This window comes from Nyctibius grandis, chromosome 33 (genome assembly GCF_013368605.1).
Source record: "Nyctibius grandis isolate bNycGra1 chromosome 33, bNycGra1.pri, whole genome shotgun sequence".
Lineage (NCBI taxonomy): Eukaryota > Metazoa > Chordata > Aves > Nyctibiiformes > Nyctibiidae > Nyctibius > Nyctibius grandis.
In genome coordinates, this window is record NC_090690.1 from 2,901,675 (window position 1) to 2,923,425 (window position 21,751).

Genomic DNA, 21,751 nt, shown 5'->3' on the forward strand with positions numbered 1-21,751 from the left:
CAACAAGTTGGTATTTTTAAGGGCTGCATAATTTTGTAAGCAATGATGGTTGCAGAGGTCAGCACAGGCTATCCCCAGCCCTTGCTCTGAGCATCCTTGAAATTTGGTTGTGGATTTATATTCAAGCTTTGTTCAGCTTCTCTTTGAAAATCACTTGCTAGTATAAAAATATCTAGTATTGCGCTTGAGGTCGCTCCTGAGTGAGAATGTCAGCTGTGCTTCAGCTAGCATAAGCCTGTGATTTCAGGATTCTGCCTTGCATGATGAATTTTGCACCCACTGGAAGTATTAATAATTAATTATTTGCAATAGGGAGAGCCCCAGATTTGGAAGTAGTTGCTGTCACTTATTTTAATAATGGCAATTTAATGGCAGAATATACTGCTGTAATTTCTGGCCGGGTTCTTAATCTTTAAATAATGAAGAAAAGTCTGGGTTTGCAGCAATTGACTCGCCTTAGGATGGCAGGCAAATAAAGCAACTTAGAACTTAGATTGCGTTGTTTCTAATTCAAATCAAGTTTGATTGTTTAGGCTTACCCTGCATGTGTAAGTAACTATGGCAATGAGATGTAATAAAGCATCGTTCGTCATTGTATGCATGAGAAGTAAGTTGGCCTGTCTTGGCCAGACAGAATAGGAGATCAGAAATCTCTAGAGCCATCGATGCAGCGCAGGTTAGTGAAGGAGTTTTATGCTCCTGAGTTTTTCTAGGCAGGCCACAGATGCCAGAGCACTGTAGCATGGAGGGAGTGTTAGTATGTAAGTAGAGAGACCTCATTTTCCACTTGTTTGGTGAGGAGCCTGCCTACTTCATATCTTTGTGCTCACATTTTCCCCTCGGTATCAATGTAGAATTTTTTTGCAAAAGAATCCTTGTGAAATCCTCATGCTCTTCATGCGGTGCTTTTTCTTTGCCAGGGCAAATCCCCAGGTAGGGATTGTCTTTTGTCATGGGGTACTGCAGTGCTTAAGGTAGCGAGTACTTGTGTCACGTAGGACTTTTGTGCGCTAGCATAAAAGAACCTTAAATTAAGCCAGTTCTGCCACTGCTTTCCTCTGCAGTTCCAGGCAGGCTGTGCAAGCTCTCTATTCATCACTTTCCTTATTTGCAGTGTTGAGATACTGCTACTAGAAGTCACTCCCCAGAAGTGTCCAGAGTGTTATGATGTTAAAAAAACCCGATACTGTGATTCCACTGTTTCCCTCTTTTGTTCCTTTTATATATGGTGTGTGGATAATATTAACTGATAAAATTAACTAATTTTTCATGTATTGCTAAATAGTTTATCTGCAAATAAGTGTTCAAGTTGCTTATTCTGCTCTGCATACCTGTCTCACTGTGATATTGCAAGGACCAATTAATACTCATTACAGGATTGGGATATGAAATCTGCTGCATGGAGACCAGAAGGCTACCGGTGTAACTCCAGCCTGATTCATTTCTCAGGTTGTATTTATGTAACTTCAGTGTTTCTCCACGTTTGTTGTCAGTAGGGATAAGTATGAGCTGTTATCTGAGGAATTTTTCTTGTTGATGCTGGGTTTATGAAATTCAGATGAGGGTCAGTGTCAGTTTCAAAGTAATTTATGTGGTTCAGAGTGAACATAGACACCCCAGGGGATTATTAAGCACACGGATTATCAGTGTCTGGTGACTTTTCAGCAAAATTTGGTTATTTCCATGCTTAGAGCATGGGTGTGTCCAGTTGCTGGTTTCATATATTACCACTCAGCAGTTGTGCCATGCTAACTAGCTGTAAACAAACTCAAACTGAAATGTAGGTTGCATCAGCTGATGCTCTTTTTATGATAACAAAGTTGGTGAAGAATCTGGTATATCTGGCTGGGAATTCTGGGATCTCAGACAAGACCTGTGTGTCAGACATAATAGAGGCTCAACTGAACTCATGCCAGCAATGAGTAAGGTGTCTTTGATAGACTTCCCGTGAGCACAACTGGAAATACAAACACAACATAACTGAAGACACTGCTGAGTGTGTCCTCAAATGCCTGTGGAAAGGGGAAATACTTGGAGCTGGCTGTTCAATAAGTGATTGTTGTCTGTGTTTTGAGGGTTTATTGGAAAAGATTGTCAGATCTGTAAGGTAGGAAACCTCAGCTTTTAGGAGCGACCCTTATTAGGTCTGAAACGATTGGAAGTTGCAGTCTTGTCTGCAGGATTTCATTCTTGTCTCAGTCACTTGACAGCCCCTGGGCTAGCTTAGTGGCAGGTCATTCTCCCTCTGCAAAGGCCTGTGTCCGTGCCCATCTGAGCATCTTTCAAGGATGTGCCAAGTGATGAATGAGCTTTATTTAAGGCTATCCCTGAAAGCCACTGCATGCATTTCGGCAAACTGCAGAACGTGTCAACACAATCTCTTCAAGGCTTTCAGCTTGCTGGAGCCTCTCAGCACTCTGCAGCTCTGTGGACTGCCTGATCAGCAATGCTATAACTATTAATATTTATAAACCTTAAATAATACAGGACTTCAGTGTACCTGAGAGACCATATGTTGGCCTCCAATCCCCAGCAAAGCACCTGAGATCAGTGTGGCTACAACCCTGGCTGATCCACTGTTATGGTCCCAGAAGGGGAAGGAGGTGGAGCTTTTCCCCTGGAGGGCCTCTGTCTTTGGATTTCTCCCTCCTTCATTAGTTACCAGAGCACATCATCTTCATCCTTCAGGGCCAAGCTGCAGGCTTCTTTCTTTCCCTTTAGTCTGGAGTCTTTTATCACTGTGCTGTGCATTTATTACAAGGCTTCACTTGGTTATGACCTTGGTTTTGGGTATTTTCCACCTTTTAGTAAAAATGCATTGATTTAGGTGTGGTTTGCAAGGAGAGAGGGCTCTGAGATTTTTTTATTATTTATTTATTTTATGCCTTTAGTGGGGTTTTTTTTTGAATCTTGGGAAGGTGCTTGGTAGCCATTTGGACACAGATGCCTCTAAATTAACATTTAATGTATGCATGTGCAAAGATGCATATCAATGAATAATGCATAGTAATAAACAGCTTGGTGATTGGGCTCTTGGTTCAGAGCGAGATTGCATATGGATTAGCCTTAAGGACCCAGATCAGCGGTGTTAATAACATGTATCAGGTGGAGCCAGCCGAGCTAAACCTATTGTGTGCTGCACCACTTACCTTGGCGATAAAAATGTCTCTCCTCCCACGTACACAGCCCCAGCCCGACCCGCAGAGCCATTCGCTGTACTCTGCTGAAACAAGCCCTTCGGAAATGACTAAGGCGACCCTGCCTCTGCATCGCCAGCCACCGGAGCAGTCTATTTAGGTACAAACCCGACAGAATAAGTAAAAAAAGGATCCCTGACCCATGCAGCTGTACCAGCCATGAGCAGGAGGCTGTGTTAGAGCCCAGCAGCTCATGCAAGGCGCTGCGTGGCGGAAGGGGGCTGGGGGGGGTGTGAGTGCCTGGACGTGGCCCTGAGCCACCGCCCCTCCCCGGGGCTAGGGCTGGCCCCGAGACCCCCGGGGCTGAGGCTGGCCCGGAGCCCCCCCGGGGCCGGCTGTCGGGGCCGGGCGGGTGGTGCTGAAGGGACAGCGCCGGCGGCGCGGCCCGGCCCGGCCCGGCCCGGGGGGGCCCCCCCGGCTCCCCGGCCCCTCGCTGTCTCCGCCGCCTTGCCTCCGTCTCCCATCGCAGGGACACTGTCAGAACGGGCAAGAGCGGGGAGGCAAGGGGCTGCTGCTCTGTCTCCTCCTCTAGAAACCTGCATTCAGCCGGAGCCGCCTTTGGCTGCCTCCCCTGATCCCCCGCAGGGAGGGACTGGGGGCTTCTGGCATTGCAGAGGCTTAATTGACTAGCCAGGTCACTAATTTCGGCTCCTGGAGGTAAGTCCTGGTTAACGGCTCATTTTCCTCTCTCCCTTGGTTCTCACACCCCTCTCCCATCTGTCTCTCTTTCTCATTCTCTCTCCAGTGCCATCCATCAACCCGTTCCCCCCGCGGAGAGGTTCTACCCGAGTCACGGCACCAGCGATGCCCCAAAACCCAGAAAGATGAGTCAGCGTTTTGCCTCCCACTAACCCAACCGCGATCTCATCTGCTCCCCGCCCTCCGGCTCCGCTGCTTTGAGAAAAGTGAGGAACAATAGGATTGCCGGCGCACTCCCTGACTCCACCATTTCGGGGCCAGGGGAGGAAGAGGAGAGGGTGGGGGGAGGAAGGAAGAGCTCCTTGCTCCCCTGCCTTGGGAACACGCCTCCAGAGCAGCTGGAGGTGAAGGGGGTGCTCGGTCCCCATCAGCCTCTGTGCAACTTGTAGCAATAGCAGCATGCTGGGGAAGGGGAGGGGGGAAAGGGTGTGTGTGATGGGGGCCGTTGCTCCAACCTGATCGAATCCATTTGCCAATTCACCAGTGGCATCACTTCCGGATCAGTCCTTAGTTTCTGCTGCAGAGTGAGGATTTTTTTTTTTTTTTTCTTCTCCTCTCCTTTTCCCTCCCTCCCCATCTGGATGCTGGGAACTTGAAACCTCCTCCCTTGATTGCAGCAGGATCTGCCCCAGCCATCCCTTAACTTTGCACTGCATCAAAGAAAACAGAGCAAGCCACAGGCTGTATGGTACCGATGGGGGCAGGGGATCTGCCAGGCACAGCCCTTTGCAACTGATGTTGCCGTATCTCTAGGACCCAGAACGATCTCTTTCTTTCCCCCCCCCCCCCCCCCCACCCCTCTCCTCTTTTCGTGTGTGTGCTTGTGTGTGTGAAGGATCCTCCTGGTTATCGCTGTTATTATTTTCCCTTAGCAGGGAGACCACACAAGCCATGGCTGAGAGGAAGCAGTCTGGTCGGCAAGGCGAGGAAGAAGAAGTGCCAGCCTTCTTCAAAAACCTGGGCTCGGGCAGTCCCAAGCCCCGGCAGAAATTCTGTGGCATGTTCTGCCCAGTGGAAGGATCCCTGGAGAACAAGACTATCGACTTCGACTCCCTCTCGGTGGGCCGTGGATCTAACAAAGTCGTGGCAAAGCAGAAGGATGTTGCCCACCTGGGTCCGGATGCTCAGCCCGTCTATTCCAGGCAGAGCGGGAAGGGAGGGGAACCATCTGTTGATTTCGGGAGAAAGGTGGAGATCCGGAGTGCTACTGGGAAGGAGGCGCTGCAGAACCTGAATGACAAGGTGGGTACATATATATACGTGTGTGTGTGTGACAGATGCAACTTGAACAGCGATAGGCAGAAGGGATGTATCCTTTCCTCCCTGCAGTTTCTTGCTTTTATGTCTCTTGCATGTACGTGGCCGTCACTGTCTTCCTCGAAGAAGCAGCATCTCTACTAGAGCCTTCCTGCCAAACCTCTAATGTTATCCATGTGCTCTCTGCAGGTGTGTGTGTATGTGCACAGGGAGGAGGGCAGAAGAAGAAAGGAGCCCCTGCACTCGCAGATACCCTCCCTTTCCCCACCCTGCTTTCCTATTTGGTGATAGAGATGGACTTTTTTTGGTTTTTAGGCGATTTCCCCCCCCCAGCACAATGGTAGCAAAATGCCCCACCCAGCTAGCGAATGCAGCTCACGGAACAGAAATGCAATTGTTAGCAAAAGAGCATCAATGAGCCTCCACCTACAGGGATCAAATCCCTGCAGGCTTCTTCCAGGGAAACTCCTACCCCTTCCTCCCAGGGGAGGACAGACCAGAGTGACCCCTGGGAGCTGTATTTCAATACCAATTTTGATCAAGGCCTTTGGCTGCAGTGGGAATTTTTGCCTCAGGAAGATCTGGGACTTTCACAGGAATGTGGCGTTCTCTTAGAAACCCACTGAACTCCTCCCAGTCTTTTAAGACTCCTGAAGCTATTTTCTCACTTTCAGTATGTGTCATGGTATAATAAAGCCTGTCCTGGTCCTGAGGCAAAACCCATTCAACCCACAGGTCTAGCTGACCATGCACAGTTATTTTCCTCGATAAATAGATTGAAGCAAGCTTTATTCAGATCTGAACCATGAAATATTCTGTGCGTTCCTCTGACAATGCTGGCTCCTATGCATAGGCTGGGAGAGCAGAAATGAATGAAGCACCAACCAGCAAACTGATAAACTTCTGGCATACTGGGAAAGAGTTTCTGTGACTAGTCCCCCAGCGTGTTTACGGAGCAGTCCGTCCCTCTGGAAACTGTTTCTAGGATGTGCCTCCTGATTTTTATTAGTAGTATGGATTGTCTATACAGGGCAGAAGTCTGCCTGGAATTTAAAATATGGGCTGGTTTGCCACTTTCTCCTGCTTTCAGAAATGTGAAATATTACTAGGAGTATTATTGGGGGCTCATCCTCCCACAAGCAGACCCTACTTTGCTTCTTCGTACTACAGTAACCTAAGGGCTCCATCAAGCCATATTTGCACGTGTGAACAACTGCCATGTACGGGGAGATCACAAAGGTAGGCCCTGATTTGCAGAAGTGCTACACACCACCCTTAAATTAGGAGTGGGCTGTACTTCATGCTGCTTCAAACCTGATTTGCCAACCTAAACAAAAGTTTGCCACTACAAATGCCTATGGTTTGATTTGACCGTGTTGAAATGCCTACTGAGTAACTTAATTAGACTTGTTGGACTAACCAAAGTGCATCTCAGGAGTAAAGGGCATACACCTTTTCAGCTTAGGGAGTCAAAGGTTTTGCAATTAAGGACATTTTTGAAACTAATTTCGGACAATTTGATGCAGTGATATATTAATTCTGAAAAGAAAAATTACTTTGTGATTGAAGGGTACCAGTATAATAAAACCTATAAGTACAATATGGTGAAAAATCAGAAGTCCACTCAGAATATTAATCAAATTTTTTTTAAAGTGTGGGTTTTGGTTCTATTTTTGATGATTGTTGTATAAATGTTAACTGAGGGTATGAAATAATGGGACAGTGCAAAACATTTGAGTTGTTTCTCATTAGCTTTACATAAGACTGATGCCAATGGATTATGTTGTGAGGAGTTGCGAGCATTTGGGTAAGTGCAGTCTTTTATTATAAATGTCTTGCTATGGATTGGCACTTAATTGCAGGAGTGTTTTAGCTTTGGTGGTTTTCCAGCTGACTGCATCTATAGCTTGAATCAATGGTTAGATCCTCAGCAGATAAAACTGGCTTTACTTTGGTGCAGTTAATAGAAGTGTGCTTATGATGGTAACCAAAGCTCAACATATTAAAAAAAGGTAAAGAAAAACAACATTGCAGGAAGTGGCGTTAAAGGAAACAGCGCGTTAAAATAATTTCCAATAGGAGTTAAAAAGCTTCTGAAGTCTTGCAACTGAATTTGGCCCATTATTTTCAAACCTCTGTCTTAAGCATTTAATAACACATCTGAAATAGGTTCTCCCTGGATAGACTGTACACTATTTCCATGTGATAGGAATCTAAATTATAATGGAAAGGAACAGTATGCTAATTTATAGAATCTTGAATTTATAACTTGCATAAACTATTTCACAATAGGCTAGAAATCTTACTGCTGCTTTTTCTTTAGCTTGAGGCAGACAATAGTTGCAATTTTTGTCAGTTCATGTAACAATCAACATACAGGATGGTCCATGCTCTGTTTCAGCAACGAAAGGACCGTATCGTGAGCTGATGGGAATGGGTGCCGATCATCTGGAGGCAATGGAGATAGGTGGAAGTATTTTAGCCAGTGACTGGATCCAAAGTGGGTTTAAAACACAGTCATCCTTTCTGTCACTGTGTAGAAAGATCTTGTATTAATCTCCACTGAAATAATTAACAAAGCAAGATGGACAAGCTATTGTTTTTTTGGAGGACTTAAGTGTCCAGAGGATAAAAAAAGGAATGTAATTATTCCACATTAAATTGCAATATATTGTTCTGCAGGCAAAGATAAAGGTAATCAAATCTCTTTGTGTCTGTCCTGTCTAGGGTATTCTATAGGCATCTATCATGGCCTCGCTTTATTGCCTCTGGGCCATGCTGCCTCATAATTCAGGGTTAAGATCATCTCTAGAGGCATCAGGAAGGCTCTCTATCTTAGTTTAAGCAGCTCTTTACAGTTAGGCCTCTGGAGGCAGTGTGACCTATTCAACAGGTCTGCAACTCAGCAGATCTGAGGCAAGCTCTGCTGCTTCCCAGCTGTCAGGCCTTGGAGAATTAACTGTGCTTCTATTTCCCATCTTAAACTTTGTCATCTTCCCTGTTTAGACTGTCACTGCCTGGTCCTGCAACTCCTTGTTCCATGTCTGAGCAGTGCTTAGTGCTCTGAGGCCCTGACCTCAGCTGGGCCATCGCTGCAGTCTAACAAGAGTGTCATGTTCAAACCCGGGATTTCGTTAATGACACAATAAACCCTTGGCCTGGCTTTCATGAATTGCTATACACGTACAAGCCTGTTTCCTACAGTGGGATTTGGTATTCAGATAGCATCAGGGCTGGGACTCACAGCGCTGCTTTGTAGTAGTCAGTGCAGAAGCTGCAAACTCCCTTGTCTCAGAGCAGGGGGACTGATAAAATGGCTTCCCGGGGCATTAGTCGTCTAATCCTTAGATGAGCAGTCTTGAGACAAATGGATTCATCTGGGTTTTGAAAAACCATTGCTTGCTTGACCTGGGTAATTTCTGTGAGTATTTCCCAGATTTCCCAGGTGTATAAGGGGTATTCCTTCTGTCTTGCTCATCTGTTGAGATTCTTGGGGACAGAGACGGTCTTTTAGGGAACATCTATAGGGAAAAGCAAGGTTTGATTGCAAAAGGGATCAGCAAGCTGGGGCTTGCTTTAATCTGGTTTGCATAGAGAGCCTGAGTAGGTGCTAAGACACTTCAACAGAAGTACAAGCCCTGGGATCCCAGGTCTCTTCTTAACTTGCTAGCTAAAGTTCCCGTTGCCATCTTGTCATTACTCCAGTGATTCAGGTGGTTCCCCTGTGCAACAGTCACCTTTTATGTACCTTTTTTGCATCCCTTAGAAACAGTTCATGGATCTTTGGGAAGTGCAGAGCACTGAGTATAAACTACTGGTCTAAAACAACAAAGCTATGTCCTATTGTAATAAGATAAGTAACAATAATGAATAAACAGAGACTAGGAAAATATTTTTATTTTAGAATTGACAGGAGAGGAACCACTTCCAAAACACAGTTTAATGAAGCTTTTGACGTGACTTTTTTGCTAAAATCTCAAAGCTCTCAGGATCGTGGTTGTTCATTCCTCGAGACAAATAATGAATAACAGGGTGTTGTTGAGAGCTCAAATAATCATAGACTCTGGAACATTAATAGAACTGTTGTGTAAAACAAAGAAGCTGTTCCAGACAGCTGGAAATGCAGTTCTGAGTTTAATTTGTTACAATGCCTGTAATTTTTCTAGCCTTGTTTCAACAATCATTGCTTGCAAAATAATCATACAGGAGGATGACTTGCATGTTCTTCCAATTGGATCACAATAGTTTGACTACTGAAAAAAAAAACTCATAGAGAAACTAACAACAATGAGCACAAATGCTGAATTCCTCTTAACTTCTTAGATCCCTCGCAAAGTTGATGTGTGTGTTCTCCATGAACTCTCTTACCCTAAAAAGGGATGGCATCTGGGAGCAGAGCTGTAGGAAATCTACCCAAAATCAAACCTCTTTGCAGTTCTGTGTGAATCTTACAGTAATGTCCTGTTCTTTGGTCACCTCCCAGAGATCGGAAATGATCTCAGGGTGGGAGAATAGAATCTGAATTTCATTTTCTCATTGTCTGGAGTAATGCATGTCCTGTACATCAGAGACAGGCAAAGCTGGCTGACACAAGGAATGACAGCAATTGCTGAGAGCCTGACGCTTTGCCCTGTAGAAGGCGGAAGGAGAAGGGATTATAATGTTAAGAAACAGTGCAAATCACTGTGAAAATAGCCATTTCTTACACCCTACCCATGGTTCCCATGGGCCTGGAGATGCTAAACTCTCTCCACTGGATGAAAGGGAGGAGCAATGACAAGGATGCCCAAATGTCCCATGCCATTGTTCTAGAAATGCTGTATTTAACTACAGTGAAGGTCACAGCATGAGTGTAGGCTGTAAGCTGTTTAAAGAGGAGAGCACATTTTTGTGATGTATTGTACTACCCATGACAGAGCAACCTCTGTCTGGAACCCTGAAGAGGGCTGTCTCTGTCCCGATAACATGACGTGACAGTAAATTAACTGTGGAGCAGCAGCTTGGGCTTGTTTAAGGACAATTAAGATTGCAGGGCACCTGAAAAGCTCAGGACATTTCCTCTAAGAAACACACTATAACAGTAATCGTCTTCTTAGAAGGCTATTTCTGAACCTTCTCAAGGTTTCCTGGGATTGTAAAGGAAACAAAATCAATTGGAAGATTAATTTAAATTTGCAGATCGAATGTACATTTTTATCGACCCGTTTGTGTAGCTAGAAAGTGAATCTCCCCCCTCGCAATCTCAATCTGTATTCAAAAGAATTAGGCTATTTCTCTGAGAAGTTGTATGATTTTACCTCCTCATAGTAGCATAGAAATGACTACAGAGGTCACACGTATCATGACACTTAATTTTAATTTTCTCCTGTAAGATAATAAAACAAACCAAAGATGCTCATTGGCAAGTATAATTCCCCTCTATTATTTAATTTATAGTGACTAATAATGGATAGTTCTTTCATCATCTTCTTGGAAGGACAGATGTGCTCCTTCTGCCATGTATCAGCCTGTATTTAATCCTCCCAACACTTCATAAGATGCACGGTGTTGCTGGATCCATGGGAAACTCCTTTCAAGTCACTGAGACTCGGAGCTGATGCAGCAATTGGCATGGGCAGAATCATGACAGAAAATTAGGGCCTGATCGGTGAACTCGTGACAGCTCTTTTGGGCCAGTCCTGCTGCCTCTGATCGCAATACCAAGAGCCTTGCTGACTTTGGCAGGGGGTGATTCCTCAATAGGGAGTGGGGATTATTAGCATCTAACAAGCCTAAAGGGAAATCTAGAGCTTGTTGATGCTGTAGTGCTAGAATTTCAGATACTTCCAAGAATGCTTTAAATCATCTCTGACCCCTCTTTTCATTACATTTTAAAATGTGTATTTCCATTTGCAGGTTTTATAATTTCATAGCAAAATGTCCTTGTGGATAAACCTTGAAGAATTTAGTAGGAGTAAAAGCAATCGGATGTTGCAGAAATTCTGTGGGGTTTATTGCAATTACACTAAAATTCCACAGAGAAAGAGGCTCTTTCGATAGCTTTTTTCCCAACCATCCAGTAACTCCACAGTGGGAGTAAAACTCCCTGCTAAGTGCATTATGGTAGTTCACAGAATTGGTAAAGTTAAGATTCAGAGCTGATGTAAATTGATTTCCACTGAAGCCTTGATGATTTATTTTAGCATAGATTATCGCTGTACAGAGATTCTCATATTCTTGTGCCATATTCCCTCTAGACCTTTCCAGAAGACAAATTTAGACATAGACGTTCCTTTAACATGAAATGTTTCTGCTGCAAAGAGCCTGCACAAGTGTGCTACACGGGCTGATATCTGTGCAGAAATGGCTGACAGCAACCTTGTGTATCCACTGGCCAAAAGACCCCCCAACTACTCTAAGCTTAAGAGGCCAGAGACACTCAGCCAGTGCAGAGCACAGCTCTGTATGTGGCCGGGGTAGGGGCTGGCAGTGCAAATGTGGCCATAATGCTCAGTTTGGTGCATTTCCTCCCCCGTTCTGCCATTTGGGGCATTTGTCAGGGCTCTCAGAAGTGCTGATGTAGTGTAATTGAAGATATTTATGTTCTTTTTGCTTTTCCTCTACCACTGATGTGACTTGGCTGCAGCAACCTTGCTGGTCCTGTCGTAGCGGCTGCAGTCAGGGAGCTGGGCTGGGCTGGCCAGCCATCCTTCATCGCTTTCCTTCATTAACGTTTGGCAAGGAAGATTTGGCAGCGCTTGTTCTCTATAGCACCTTCTAATTTTAGTGTGCTCAGCCTGCTGTGTGCATTAATAGATCTATGGAAGACAAAGTGCATCAACATTATCTAGAAATCCCATCACTTCCTGCAATGCCTTGGCAGGTAACAGCACCACTGTACGACAGCTGGACTGGGTACGGACCTGCAAGGATTTAAGAAGCAAGTTCAACTCTCTTCGTTTAACCTAGGACCTGACTCCTGCCCCTGACATTTCATAAGTAGTTATCTTCATTTAACTTAAAAATTTTTAAAAGCAGATGTACATCTTGGTATTTTCTGACTCTGTTCCCTGCTTGTCCTCATTCCAACATTGTCCTTTGGCTTCAATAGATTCCCTCCTGATCACCTCCCCTCACGTGTGTTTATACAACAGATAATATCCATTCCTCGCCTTTGTTTAGCAAGCCTAAATAAGCCAGTTGGCAACTACATTAATAATTTTTAAATTATTTATTTTGACAACCTTTTAGCTCATAGCTAAAAGGAAAGAAAATTGGTTTGTATTGGCAGTTGGTATAATGGAGGTAGAAGATACACCTGGGAGCTCAGTTCTGGGCCTTTGGGTACACGCTAAATCATATGGAACTTTTCAAAATTTGGCATTGTGTAGATGCTGAATATTGACCGACCATGTCTTTCAGCCCTTTAATCTCTTCATTTATTTTATTCTGTACTACTTAGGTTCTTGCAACATGGTGATGGGAAAGAAAAGCTAAGTGTCATCTGAAGATTCGTTATTAATTTCTGAACCTAGTCACTACTGGATTCAAGTTACAGAGTGTATTGAAAATTCAAGAACTGCTGTTCTGAATGAGGCCCATGTGCAGTAAGGATTGCCTTTTTAAAAAAATACTTTACATAGCTATCTTTGAGCAGATGAGAATAGCTTTAGAAATATTAGCCTGCTGATTACATCATCCCCTTAGAAGGTGCATCTATTTCTTCTGCCAGGACTGCTGTTCCACAACTTTTATCATAATGTGGAGAAATCACCTGCCCAAGGTCAGGGATGCGAGTCAGTGCTGGAGGTGAATGGTTTCCTGCGCCCATATTTGTGGTCGTTCCTCTGCAATCACGCTGCTGCCAGGGCAGGATCTTGAAATGGTGGCTGGACTGAGCACATCTCAGCTGCTCAAGGGCCTTGATGCTCTCTCTCAAACCCTTACGCAATATTTGCTTCCTCTTTGATAGCTGAAGACACTCTTTTACCTGGCAAGCAAAGGCAAGAAACCATTCAGATGTAAAATTGAGGAGGAAAGCTAGCATTAAAGAGGAAAAAGGAACAGTTGTGCTGTCTAAATTTAGAAATCTGATGTAGATGCCTTCTTCTGTGTTCTGAGCAAAAATATGCTGAGGTTTCAAAACTTCTTCCATCACAGATCAGAGCAGGGCAGGATAACTCATTTAGTATTGTCTATTCTAGTCATTAAATCAAAGTAAAACCCTGCAGGCTAACAAATTAATCATTTTGCTACTGTCATGAGCCACTTTTTCATTTACTACTAATTGGATATTAACTGATTGGCATATTAGCTACTTAAGTGTTGCCTGATGCCCTACCTTTACTCAGGAAAAGCTCTTTTACTCTTTTCCTTATAGCTTCCTGTGCACTAATGTACATAAATGGTCCCAATAGTCATCTGTTTGAACAGATGTTGCCTTTATAATGATTTACTGGAGTAATATACCAAAGGGTTTAATTTCTCATGGGTTGCGCACGTTGTTTTACAGCACCATTTGGGTATGTAAAGATCAGTATGTTTTGTGATAGGAGAAGCTTGCAGTTTGCTTTGGGTGACATGATGTTGACCTGTGATTGAGGGAAGAAGGTAAGTCTTTTGTCAGTCATTAATTGTCTGTTGTAACCTTCAGACAGAAGTGGATTTGTGGTGTTTATGAGTTCTGCAAAAGGTGTCTTGTACATTCCTCCAGAGCAACCCCTGTAAGAGGAACTGGTGCAAACAGATGTATTTTGAATGGTTAGCCCACACTCTGGCCGTGAATCCCTTCTCTCTCTGTTGTACTGGAGCAAGTGCGCTGTAAATAACAAGGAAATATTTATGCCATTTAATGCATTTCTTTCCTTGAAGTACCAGCTTATGGAGTTCAGGGACTGAGAAATGTAAGACTCCAAGTGTGACTGAACATTGAACATGGAGTTTGCAGCACTGGAATAGTGAGGAATGGCCAGCGTGGCTGGAGGGGACCGCCATGCCTGTGCGCGTAGCTCTGACCCCACATTTCCCTGGCACTAAAGCTTCAGATTAGTGACCACAGGAGGGGGGACCTGAATCTGGGCTGTATTTTCTGGACGAGGAGGTGTGGGAGATGGCGTTTAGAAAGCACGGCTGCCAGGCTCGGAAAGCAAAGGGCCGGGAACGGCTTCAAATCTTATTTTTTTTTCCCCCCCACAATTTGCTAATGCTTCCGAACAGCTTTGTGCTCCGGTAGCGCCAAGAAGGGCGGGGTGGGACAAAGAAGATGGAGGGCAGCGCGGTTTCCAGCTCCCCGGGCAGCCTCCTCTCCTCCCGCTGGGCTCGCAGCCCCGGCGGGGGTAGCAGGAGGGTGGCCGCAGACCCGGAGCGGGGGCTCCTTCCGCGGCCGCGCCGCAGGTCCTGGGCCCGCTGCGGGGCGCGGCCGGCAGCCGCCGCGTCCCCCCTCCCGCCCCGGCAGCTCCGCGGAGCCGCCGCTCTGCAGCAGCCCGGCCCCGCCGCGGGGCGGGTGCGGCGGGCCGGCGGCGGCGCCCGCTTCCCGCCCTCCCCCGCCCCGCGCTGCAGGACCCGCCGCCGCAGTGACGTCTCAACTGCGCCACTTTGCATATCGGCGCTTTCTCCTCTCCCCATTGCACGGCGGCCGCCGCTCATTTGCATCCCCTCTATGCGCTCAGCCAATGGAGCCCTGAGCTGCGCGTCCCCCCCTGCCGGGCAGAGGGACGGGAGCGGCCGAGGCGCATGCGCCGCTGCCGCCGCGCTCCGCCGCCGCTGTTGTTGCTGGCGGCGCTCGCCCCCTCCCAGCGTGGCCAGGGCTGGGCTGGGCTGGGCTGGGCTGGGCTGAGCTGAGCGGGGCTGGGCTGGGCTCCGGGCAGAGGGAAGAAAGGGAGACGCGCAGGGGTGGCTGCTTCTCCCCTTCCTGCCATTGCGGAGAGCAGGGCTCGCCTCCCCGTCGCGCCGCGCCCTCCCCGGCGGACCCTCCGCTCCCCTTCCTTGTGATCGCATTGATTTGGGATTGGGGGATTGATTTTTGTTCTATTTTATTATTACTATTTTTTTTTTTTTCCGCTGGAGGGGAGGTCGGGGAGCAGTTGCTGCACAAGAGACAATAGCGATACAGCAGCCGCCCCGCCTCTCCCCGCAAAAAAAAAAAAAAAAAAAAATTAAATAAATAAATTGGGGAGTGATTTCCCAAGATGTCTTATCAGGGGAAGAAAAATATTCCACGGATCACGGTGAGTTGAAGTGCTCGGGAATAAAAGCGGGGAAGGGGGAGGGGTGCGCGGGGATTAAGCCCTTTGTGTGTTCGCAGGGCGATGGCAGGGGTTTGTGGCAGGATAATAAGATCAGGGTCTAATGCGGCGCTTCCTGTGCTGCAGCGCGGCTGGGGGCACGGGGGAGAGGGGAGGGGGTGCGGGCCGGGAGAGCCGCGGGGTGCTGAGCGGGGTTTGAGCAGCATCGCCCGCGGAGCCGAGCCGCGGTAGCGCCTGCAGCCGGGAGAGCAGCGGGGCCAGCGGCACCTCCGCCGGGGGGGCTGCGGGGCGGATGGGGATGGACCCCCAGGGCGGCTCCGGGGCGCGGGGGGGTCGGCCGGAGCCCCCTGCCCCGGCGGGCAGGCGCTGGCGCTGGAGCAGGGTTTCCTTTTCTTCCCCGAGAAGCTTCTCGCAAGGCAGACGTTTCGGTCCACTCCCCGATGCAGTCCTGGGGGAAAAGGGAAGGAGCCGTTATATAAACCCCTCCCTTGATTCCGTTGTCGTGGGAGCCGATGTAGGGCAGGTATTGCAGCCCCGAGGATACTAACTTTTCGTTACGTAAGGCAAGATATTCGCATCTAACGGGCTGGTACAGCCATTTATCTTTTTTTTTTGACACAGAGTTGTTCATTATTGGCAGCAGCGCAGCGGCTCCTGCTCCCAGCCCCGCGGACACACCCATCCCCGTCCTCCTGCCTCAGCCTCGGAGGCAGAGAAGTGAGCTCTGAAATGGAGCTTTGAAGTGTGACGGTTGTGCGGGAGCCGTTGGGCTGTACAGTTAGGTTTTAAATGATGATTAGGAAATGCAGGGGACGCACAAAATCGTTATGTGATAAATTGAGCATCCTCTTTTTTTTTTTTTTTGAGGGGGGGGGGAATAGTTTCCCTCCAAGAGTCCAAGGGTAGAGAGCTTAAAAAGATGCCTGTGTTTAAATAATGATAAGGTTGCTGCTGAATTGCTGTCACGGGCCAAAAGTAGTGTGACGCATTTTTCTTATGACTGAATGATCAGATTTATGTGGTGTGCACCCGATGCAATTCTCCTGTAAAGATAAGGGATAGAAAAAATCAGATTCTGGTCTTACTTGCTGTTGTATAAACCTGGAATTGATCTACGGAGACTAATGCTTGAAGAAGGAGGATAATCGGTGTCTAGCCGTCCTGTTTTGACTGCATCAGTAGGGTAGATAGATACAGATTTAGTGGCAGGCCCTCCCACGGTTGCAAACTGCGTGCGCTTTTGTCTCCAAGGTGGTTGAAACGAGCAGAAGGATTCGCGCTGATTTCACAGCCTACCGTGCAGCCGCAGCAGGAGACCTGTTTCCTAGCAGAAGCATTTAGAGCGTCGTTAAAATGGTCTAGGCTGCGTTTTTGTTGGTCACTATATATATATTTTTTTTTCTTTCCTAATTGATGCATTAGGACTTGGGCTGTCAGTGACATCAATGGCCAAACTAGCTGATTTCATTAGTAGCCAGCCTTTTTAATAGCACGAGGAGTCTGCACTAGAGGTGGGCATAAATACTGCAGTGTTTCTGGAAATGGTAAACACGCAGGACAGTTTGCTGTAGAGGCTGGCGTTGAAAGACAAGTGGGTTTTTCACGCCCCAAGTTAATTCATTCAGGCTTATTGGCATTCACAGCAGATCCAAAATTTAAATCTTGGGGTTTTCTTTCTTTGTTTTTGGAATTGGTGGTGTTATTTGGGGAAACTCTTCGTTGCAGCAGTAGGAGGAAGGAGGAGGAAAAAAAGGGACGGGAAGGAGAGACACTTAACAGCTCATAGATGTTTAGCAGTTATATAAAAGATGGATATAATGGTATAAATCAATAGCTGGTGCAATTCATGTAGCCCTTTTGGTGTTAAGAGCCATGTCAGCTTGTGTCAGTTGAGAACCTGGTGCTCCAAGTCTTCAGTTTTATTGTAAGCTCTTTGGGAAAATGCCGGATTCTTTTCTTCCTTTTGACCAGCGGAGTCCAGGCTCGAAATAAGGGCCCTGAACACCACTGTCGCTGTCTTAGATGTATTTGCTGTAAGTTCAAGGCACCACCAAGTTAAATTTGTGCTTTCTGCCCCTTCTAGAAGTCAGCTTTTGGCTTCACCAGTCTTTGGATAGCTTTGTTCTCTTACAAAGACATTTTTGGGAGGAGGAAAGAGAATCAGAGTAAGTCCAACTGCAGATATAAGGTCGAGGTGTAGTTTAAACTGAACGCTGTGTGATGTGTATGTGCTTTGCTTTAAATACATGGATCTGTAATGTAGGGAACGAAGGAACGTAGCAGTCACTTCTAACTTTCCTCCCCATTCAGAGCTCTCAGAGTGTGTTTCACTCTTGTTTATGAGTGCCGCAAAAACAGATAAATTTGGTTTTGACCTGAAGTCTCGCAAAAGCGAAATGGAACCTGGACTGCGATAAAAGCATGTTGCCTGATAGCCGCCTCGTCATAATTACCTTTCTGTTCCTGCCCAACGGTCTTCTAATTGGAGGGAATTTTAATAACTGTTTTTTAAATCCTTCTCCTTAACTTCATTTGCTAATACGTGCTTATTTCCATCTGATTATGCAGTAGTGCTCTGGAAAGGCAGTAAAAGTATCCACTGCATCGAAACATCACGAAGTTGGACAAAATGAGTTTGTTTGTGTTGTGTAACCCGTGGCAACAGACTTTTGGTCCATTCCCCTGACAGCAGTTGACTCACAGTTAGCCAAGTGGTGACTCCAGTGTGTGGGTGCATATAGGAAATTTTGCATACGACCAAGGCAGAAAAAACAGAGATGTGGCTCTTACGCATCCCTCAAAGTATTATTTAATGCTTTTGCTGTAGGTGATGGTGGCAGACTGCAGGTACGAGTGAAGCTGCCAAGTAGACAAGCCCACTGGAACCCAACTCCTTTTCCCTTCTGATTTTTTTGGATCATTAGTGTGATGAAAGGACTTGCAGATGAAATAAAATATTTTATCTTTCCAGTTGAAAGTGCAGCAACTGACTGGTGTTTTGACATGCACTTTTGAATAATGCAGAGGTTGTTTCTGTCTCTACTCTTTTATCTCCGAAGCGACACTGCAGACTGTCAGCTTTCTCACAGAATAATTATATGTGTTGTTGTATGCTTCTCTGTTGCAGAGTGATCGTCTTCTGATCAAAGGTGGTAAAATAGTTAACGATGACCAGTCTTTCTATGCAGACATTTACATGGAAGATGGGTTGATAAAGTAAGTGAAGCCTGATACCGTGTTGTGATTGAAACATACAGAAATGTACTGCAGGTTAGCAAGGAATAACTTAGTCTCAGTGAGCTATATTAAATTGCAATGAAAAAATGACTATTTCACATAGACCCTGGTGTTTGATGGAGGAACTTTAAAAACAAGGTGTTGAGTTAAATAAACAAATGGGCCCAAACCACACTGTTATTAAAGTGTGGGTCAAAGGAGGTACTTACATGTGCTTAATTTTAGCCATCTGAATAGCCCCATGCTGAGATGACACATATGTTTGAAATTATCTGTGTTGTAACGTTTTACTGAGTTATGACTTAAGATATTTTGAATCCGAAGTTCATCATCCTAATACAGTTAATTCTGTTTTAGGGTAGGGGGCTGGACTTAGGTGACCTCTTCGGGTCTCGTGCAGCCCTGTCTTCTATGTTTCTATGATGCAAGGATCAATCCAAACCCCCTTAACGTTAAAAATGATCCTGTAGTTTAAGGATTGAGGTTCAGACCTCTTTGCAGCATGCTTCAGTGTTTTCAGTCCTGAAACAGGCGTTTCTGGCACGTTAAATATATTACAGATTTCTTTGGAAAATTACTCTTAGGAAAAAATGGACAAGCCAGAGGTTACAAACAAGGAATTTTCCTGTCCTGGCTAAATGGTCAGCACATGTGCTTTGTTAATCAAGGTTAAAAGTTAAAGGAGCCAGCCAAAGACAGCTAATTAATTGCATTGTGTCATCCACTATTGCACTTTTAAAAATATGTCTGTGAAGACCTAGACTGGAGAGACCTTTGAGGGTCTCATCTGGAATTTGGTAACCGGTATCTGCATGGGTTTGTATTTGTGCAGGGACTACATAATATTTGTGCATAAAAGGAAAGCAGGCAATATAGAGGCAAAAATCCTTCCAGTGCTCCCAAAACAATACAAACATCTAAATTGCTGTTAGATAGCGAGAGTCAAGTGTTGAACTGCCACTGGGCAACCCCAGTCCAGTCCCAGTAAAGCTGCTCACAAGGCTCTTGCTATGTTTGCTGCAGCGATCATCTGATTATCTGCATGGTCCCTTCTCCAGCTGCCTGCCAGTGTGGCTCCTTCTTTTCCTTCCTGTTAAGTCTAATATTGCCCCAAGGTCCCGAAGTAATTGCACACTTTGCTCTCAATTATGCAACTGCTTCAAGGGAAAGAACAAAATATTGTCAGCTATGTGTGCTGATCCTGTGTGTTGCTTGATATGGAAAAAGAAAACACTCGCCAGGTTAAGTAGCACAAGGGTGTATGTTTACAGGCTCTTTGCCTTGTTTGTGACTGACTTGCTGTTTGAAACCTGTTTACCCAGGCAAATAGGAGAGAATCTGATCGTGCCAGGAGGAGTGAAAACTATTGAAGCCCATGGCAGGATGGTGATTCCTGGAGGGATTGACGTTCACACCCGCTTCCAGATGCCGGAACAAGGGATGACATCTGCTGATGACTTCTTCCAAGGGACCAAGGCTGCACTGGCTGGGGGCACCACCATGATCAGTAAGCTGGCTGTTTTTTCTCTTCCAAGAAAGCTTTACTTTTCTCTTTCTCAGATAAGCACAGAAACTGTGGCATGTAGAAGTCACGTGATATTTTGGACCAGGTACCAGCAGCCGGGGATTTCTGATGCCTGTTTTCGGTTGCTGAGAAAAGCTTGTGTAGGAGTGCGAAAAGGGGTGGAAAAGCAAGACCCCAGGATTTCCACATCTTGCAGCTGTCAGTCATTTCACTCATGTCTTCTCTGTTGGCAGGGTTTACCTTGCTGCTTGTGTGACTTTGCTAGATTCTTGGGTCTGTTCCTACTGAAACCAGTGTCACTTTGACCTCTGGCTCCAGTATGAGTAGAAGATTCTTCACATTGCTGTGCCTCAGTTCCTGTCTCCATGATGTCTATGGGTAGATGTCCATCATATGGTTCACACCCAGAAGCCTGATGCCAGTGTACTATATGTCTTTGAAAATTGGGCCACTTATTTAAGGATTTGCACATGCCCGCTTATGTGTGTAACTTTAGCACCAGGATTTTTGCTAGCATTGTTGCTTTTGTGCTCATATCCTCTTTTGGAGGAAGAGAGAAATTGGGAAGTGAAAATATCTCAAAATAAAAAGACAGACAGACTGAGTGTTCTGCTGACACCAGGATTAGACACTCATGGTGTTCCCCTCTGGCTCTGAAATGCCTCATGAATGACTTCCAGGCTATCTGTCCCTGCTTGCGTTGGCTACAGATGCTTGGCTTGTCAGAGCCAGATCTTAAAACTCCGTGAGTTGTTGTTAACCTTGTTTGAGCTAGAGAAAAAAATAAAACCCTTCGTTGCAGTGCAGCTGGTCACGTGTAAACTGTGACACGGCGTCCTGGAGTCTGTTGCCGCATATGGGAATCAAGGGTAAAGGTGTAAAGTGACACAATATCTGAGCATCTTGCATTCTTCCATGTACTGTGAGGTGCTGCCATTTCACAGGAGGGGAGTTAAGGTATAGAGAAATAAAAGAGCGTGGCTCAGAACAGGTACTGGTGTCTATTGTCCGATCCACGGATATAAAGAGATCTTAGGCACAGCCAGGAATCAGCCTAACTCTCCTCAGTTCAAACCTAGCTCCTTATGGACTAGAACATCCTCATCTCTTAGAGGATGGTTTTGAGCAATCTTTGATGCTGGCCTGGTGGGCGAACTCGGATTGATTGACGTGGAGGCTTGGGAGTAGGAGCCAGTGGTCCAAACACAGCTGGATTGTCTGTGTTTCAGAAACAAAGCTTTTTCTGGGTCTGGACCTTGCAAAGAGGTCGTGTCTGGCCTATGAACTTGGTCTAATGCTTCAAATAAATAACCTTAAAATGACCTGGGAAATTATTTTTCATAATGTTATCACTGTAGAGTATGAAGTTTGTGCGTGAAGATAACCTCACATACAGAGAATGTGAAGTGGGAGTGTAGCGTGGATGGTCTCATTGTGCATACTAATACCCATTTTTTCTTCAAATCTTTGCTGTCAATTTAAATTAATAACACTGAAATGGTATTTTCTTTTCAGCTTCAGTTCATTGGCTTTGTTTCATTGGTTGTTCCTTTGTTATTAGTACACCTGGTTCTCACTTGAATTATCATTTTGTTCTTCCTTGTTAAGTTGAA

The 21,751-nt window shown here is 45.7% G+C and overlaps 1 protein-coding gene across 2 annotated transcripts in view; it reads left to right on the plus strand.

Annotated features, from left to right (window-relative positions):
• The first annotated feature begins 4,772 nt into the window (after window positions 1-4,772).
• Window positions 4,773-21,751, plus strand: part of DPYSL2 (dihydropyrimidinase like 2) — a 52,681-nt gene continuing 35,702 nt past the window's right edge. Inside the window, exons 1-3 of one of the 2 annotated variants that reach the window (XM_068421339.1) lie at window positions 4,773-5,138; window positions 18,504-18,592; window positions 19,936-20,120. In XM_068421339.1, coding sequence (XP_068277440.1) covers window positions 4,788-5,138; window positions 18,504-18,592; window positions 19,936-20,120 — 625 coding nt within the window. In that variant the 5' untranslated portion in view covers window positions 4,773-4,787. Of the gene's footprint in view, window positions 5,139-15,010; window positions 15,359-18,503; window positions 18,593-19,935; window positions 20,121-21,751 lie in introns of those variants that run through there. The other variant, XM_068421340.1, reaches the window with a different exon arrangement.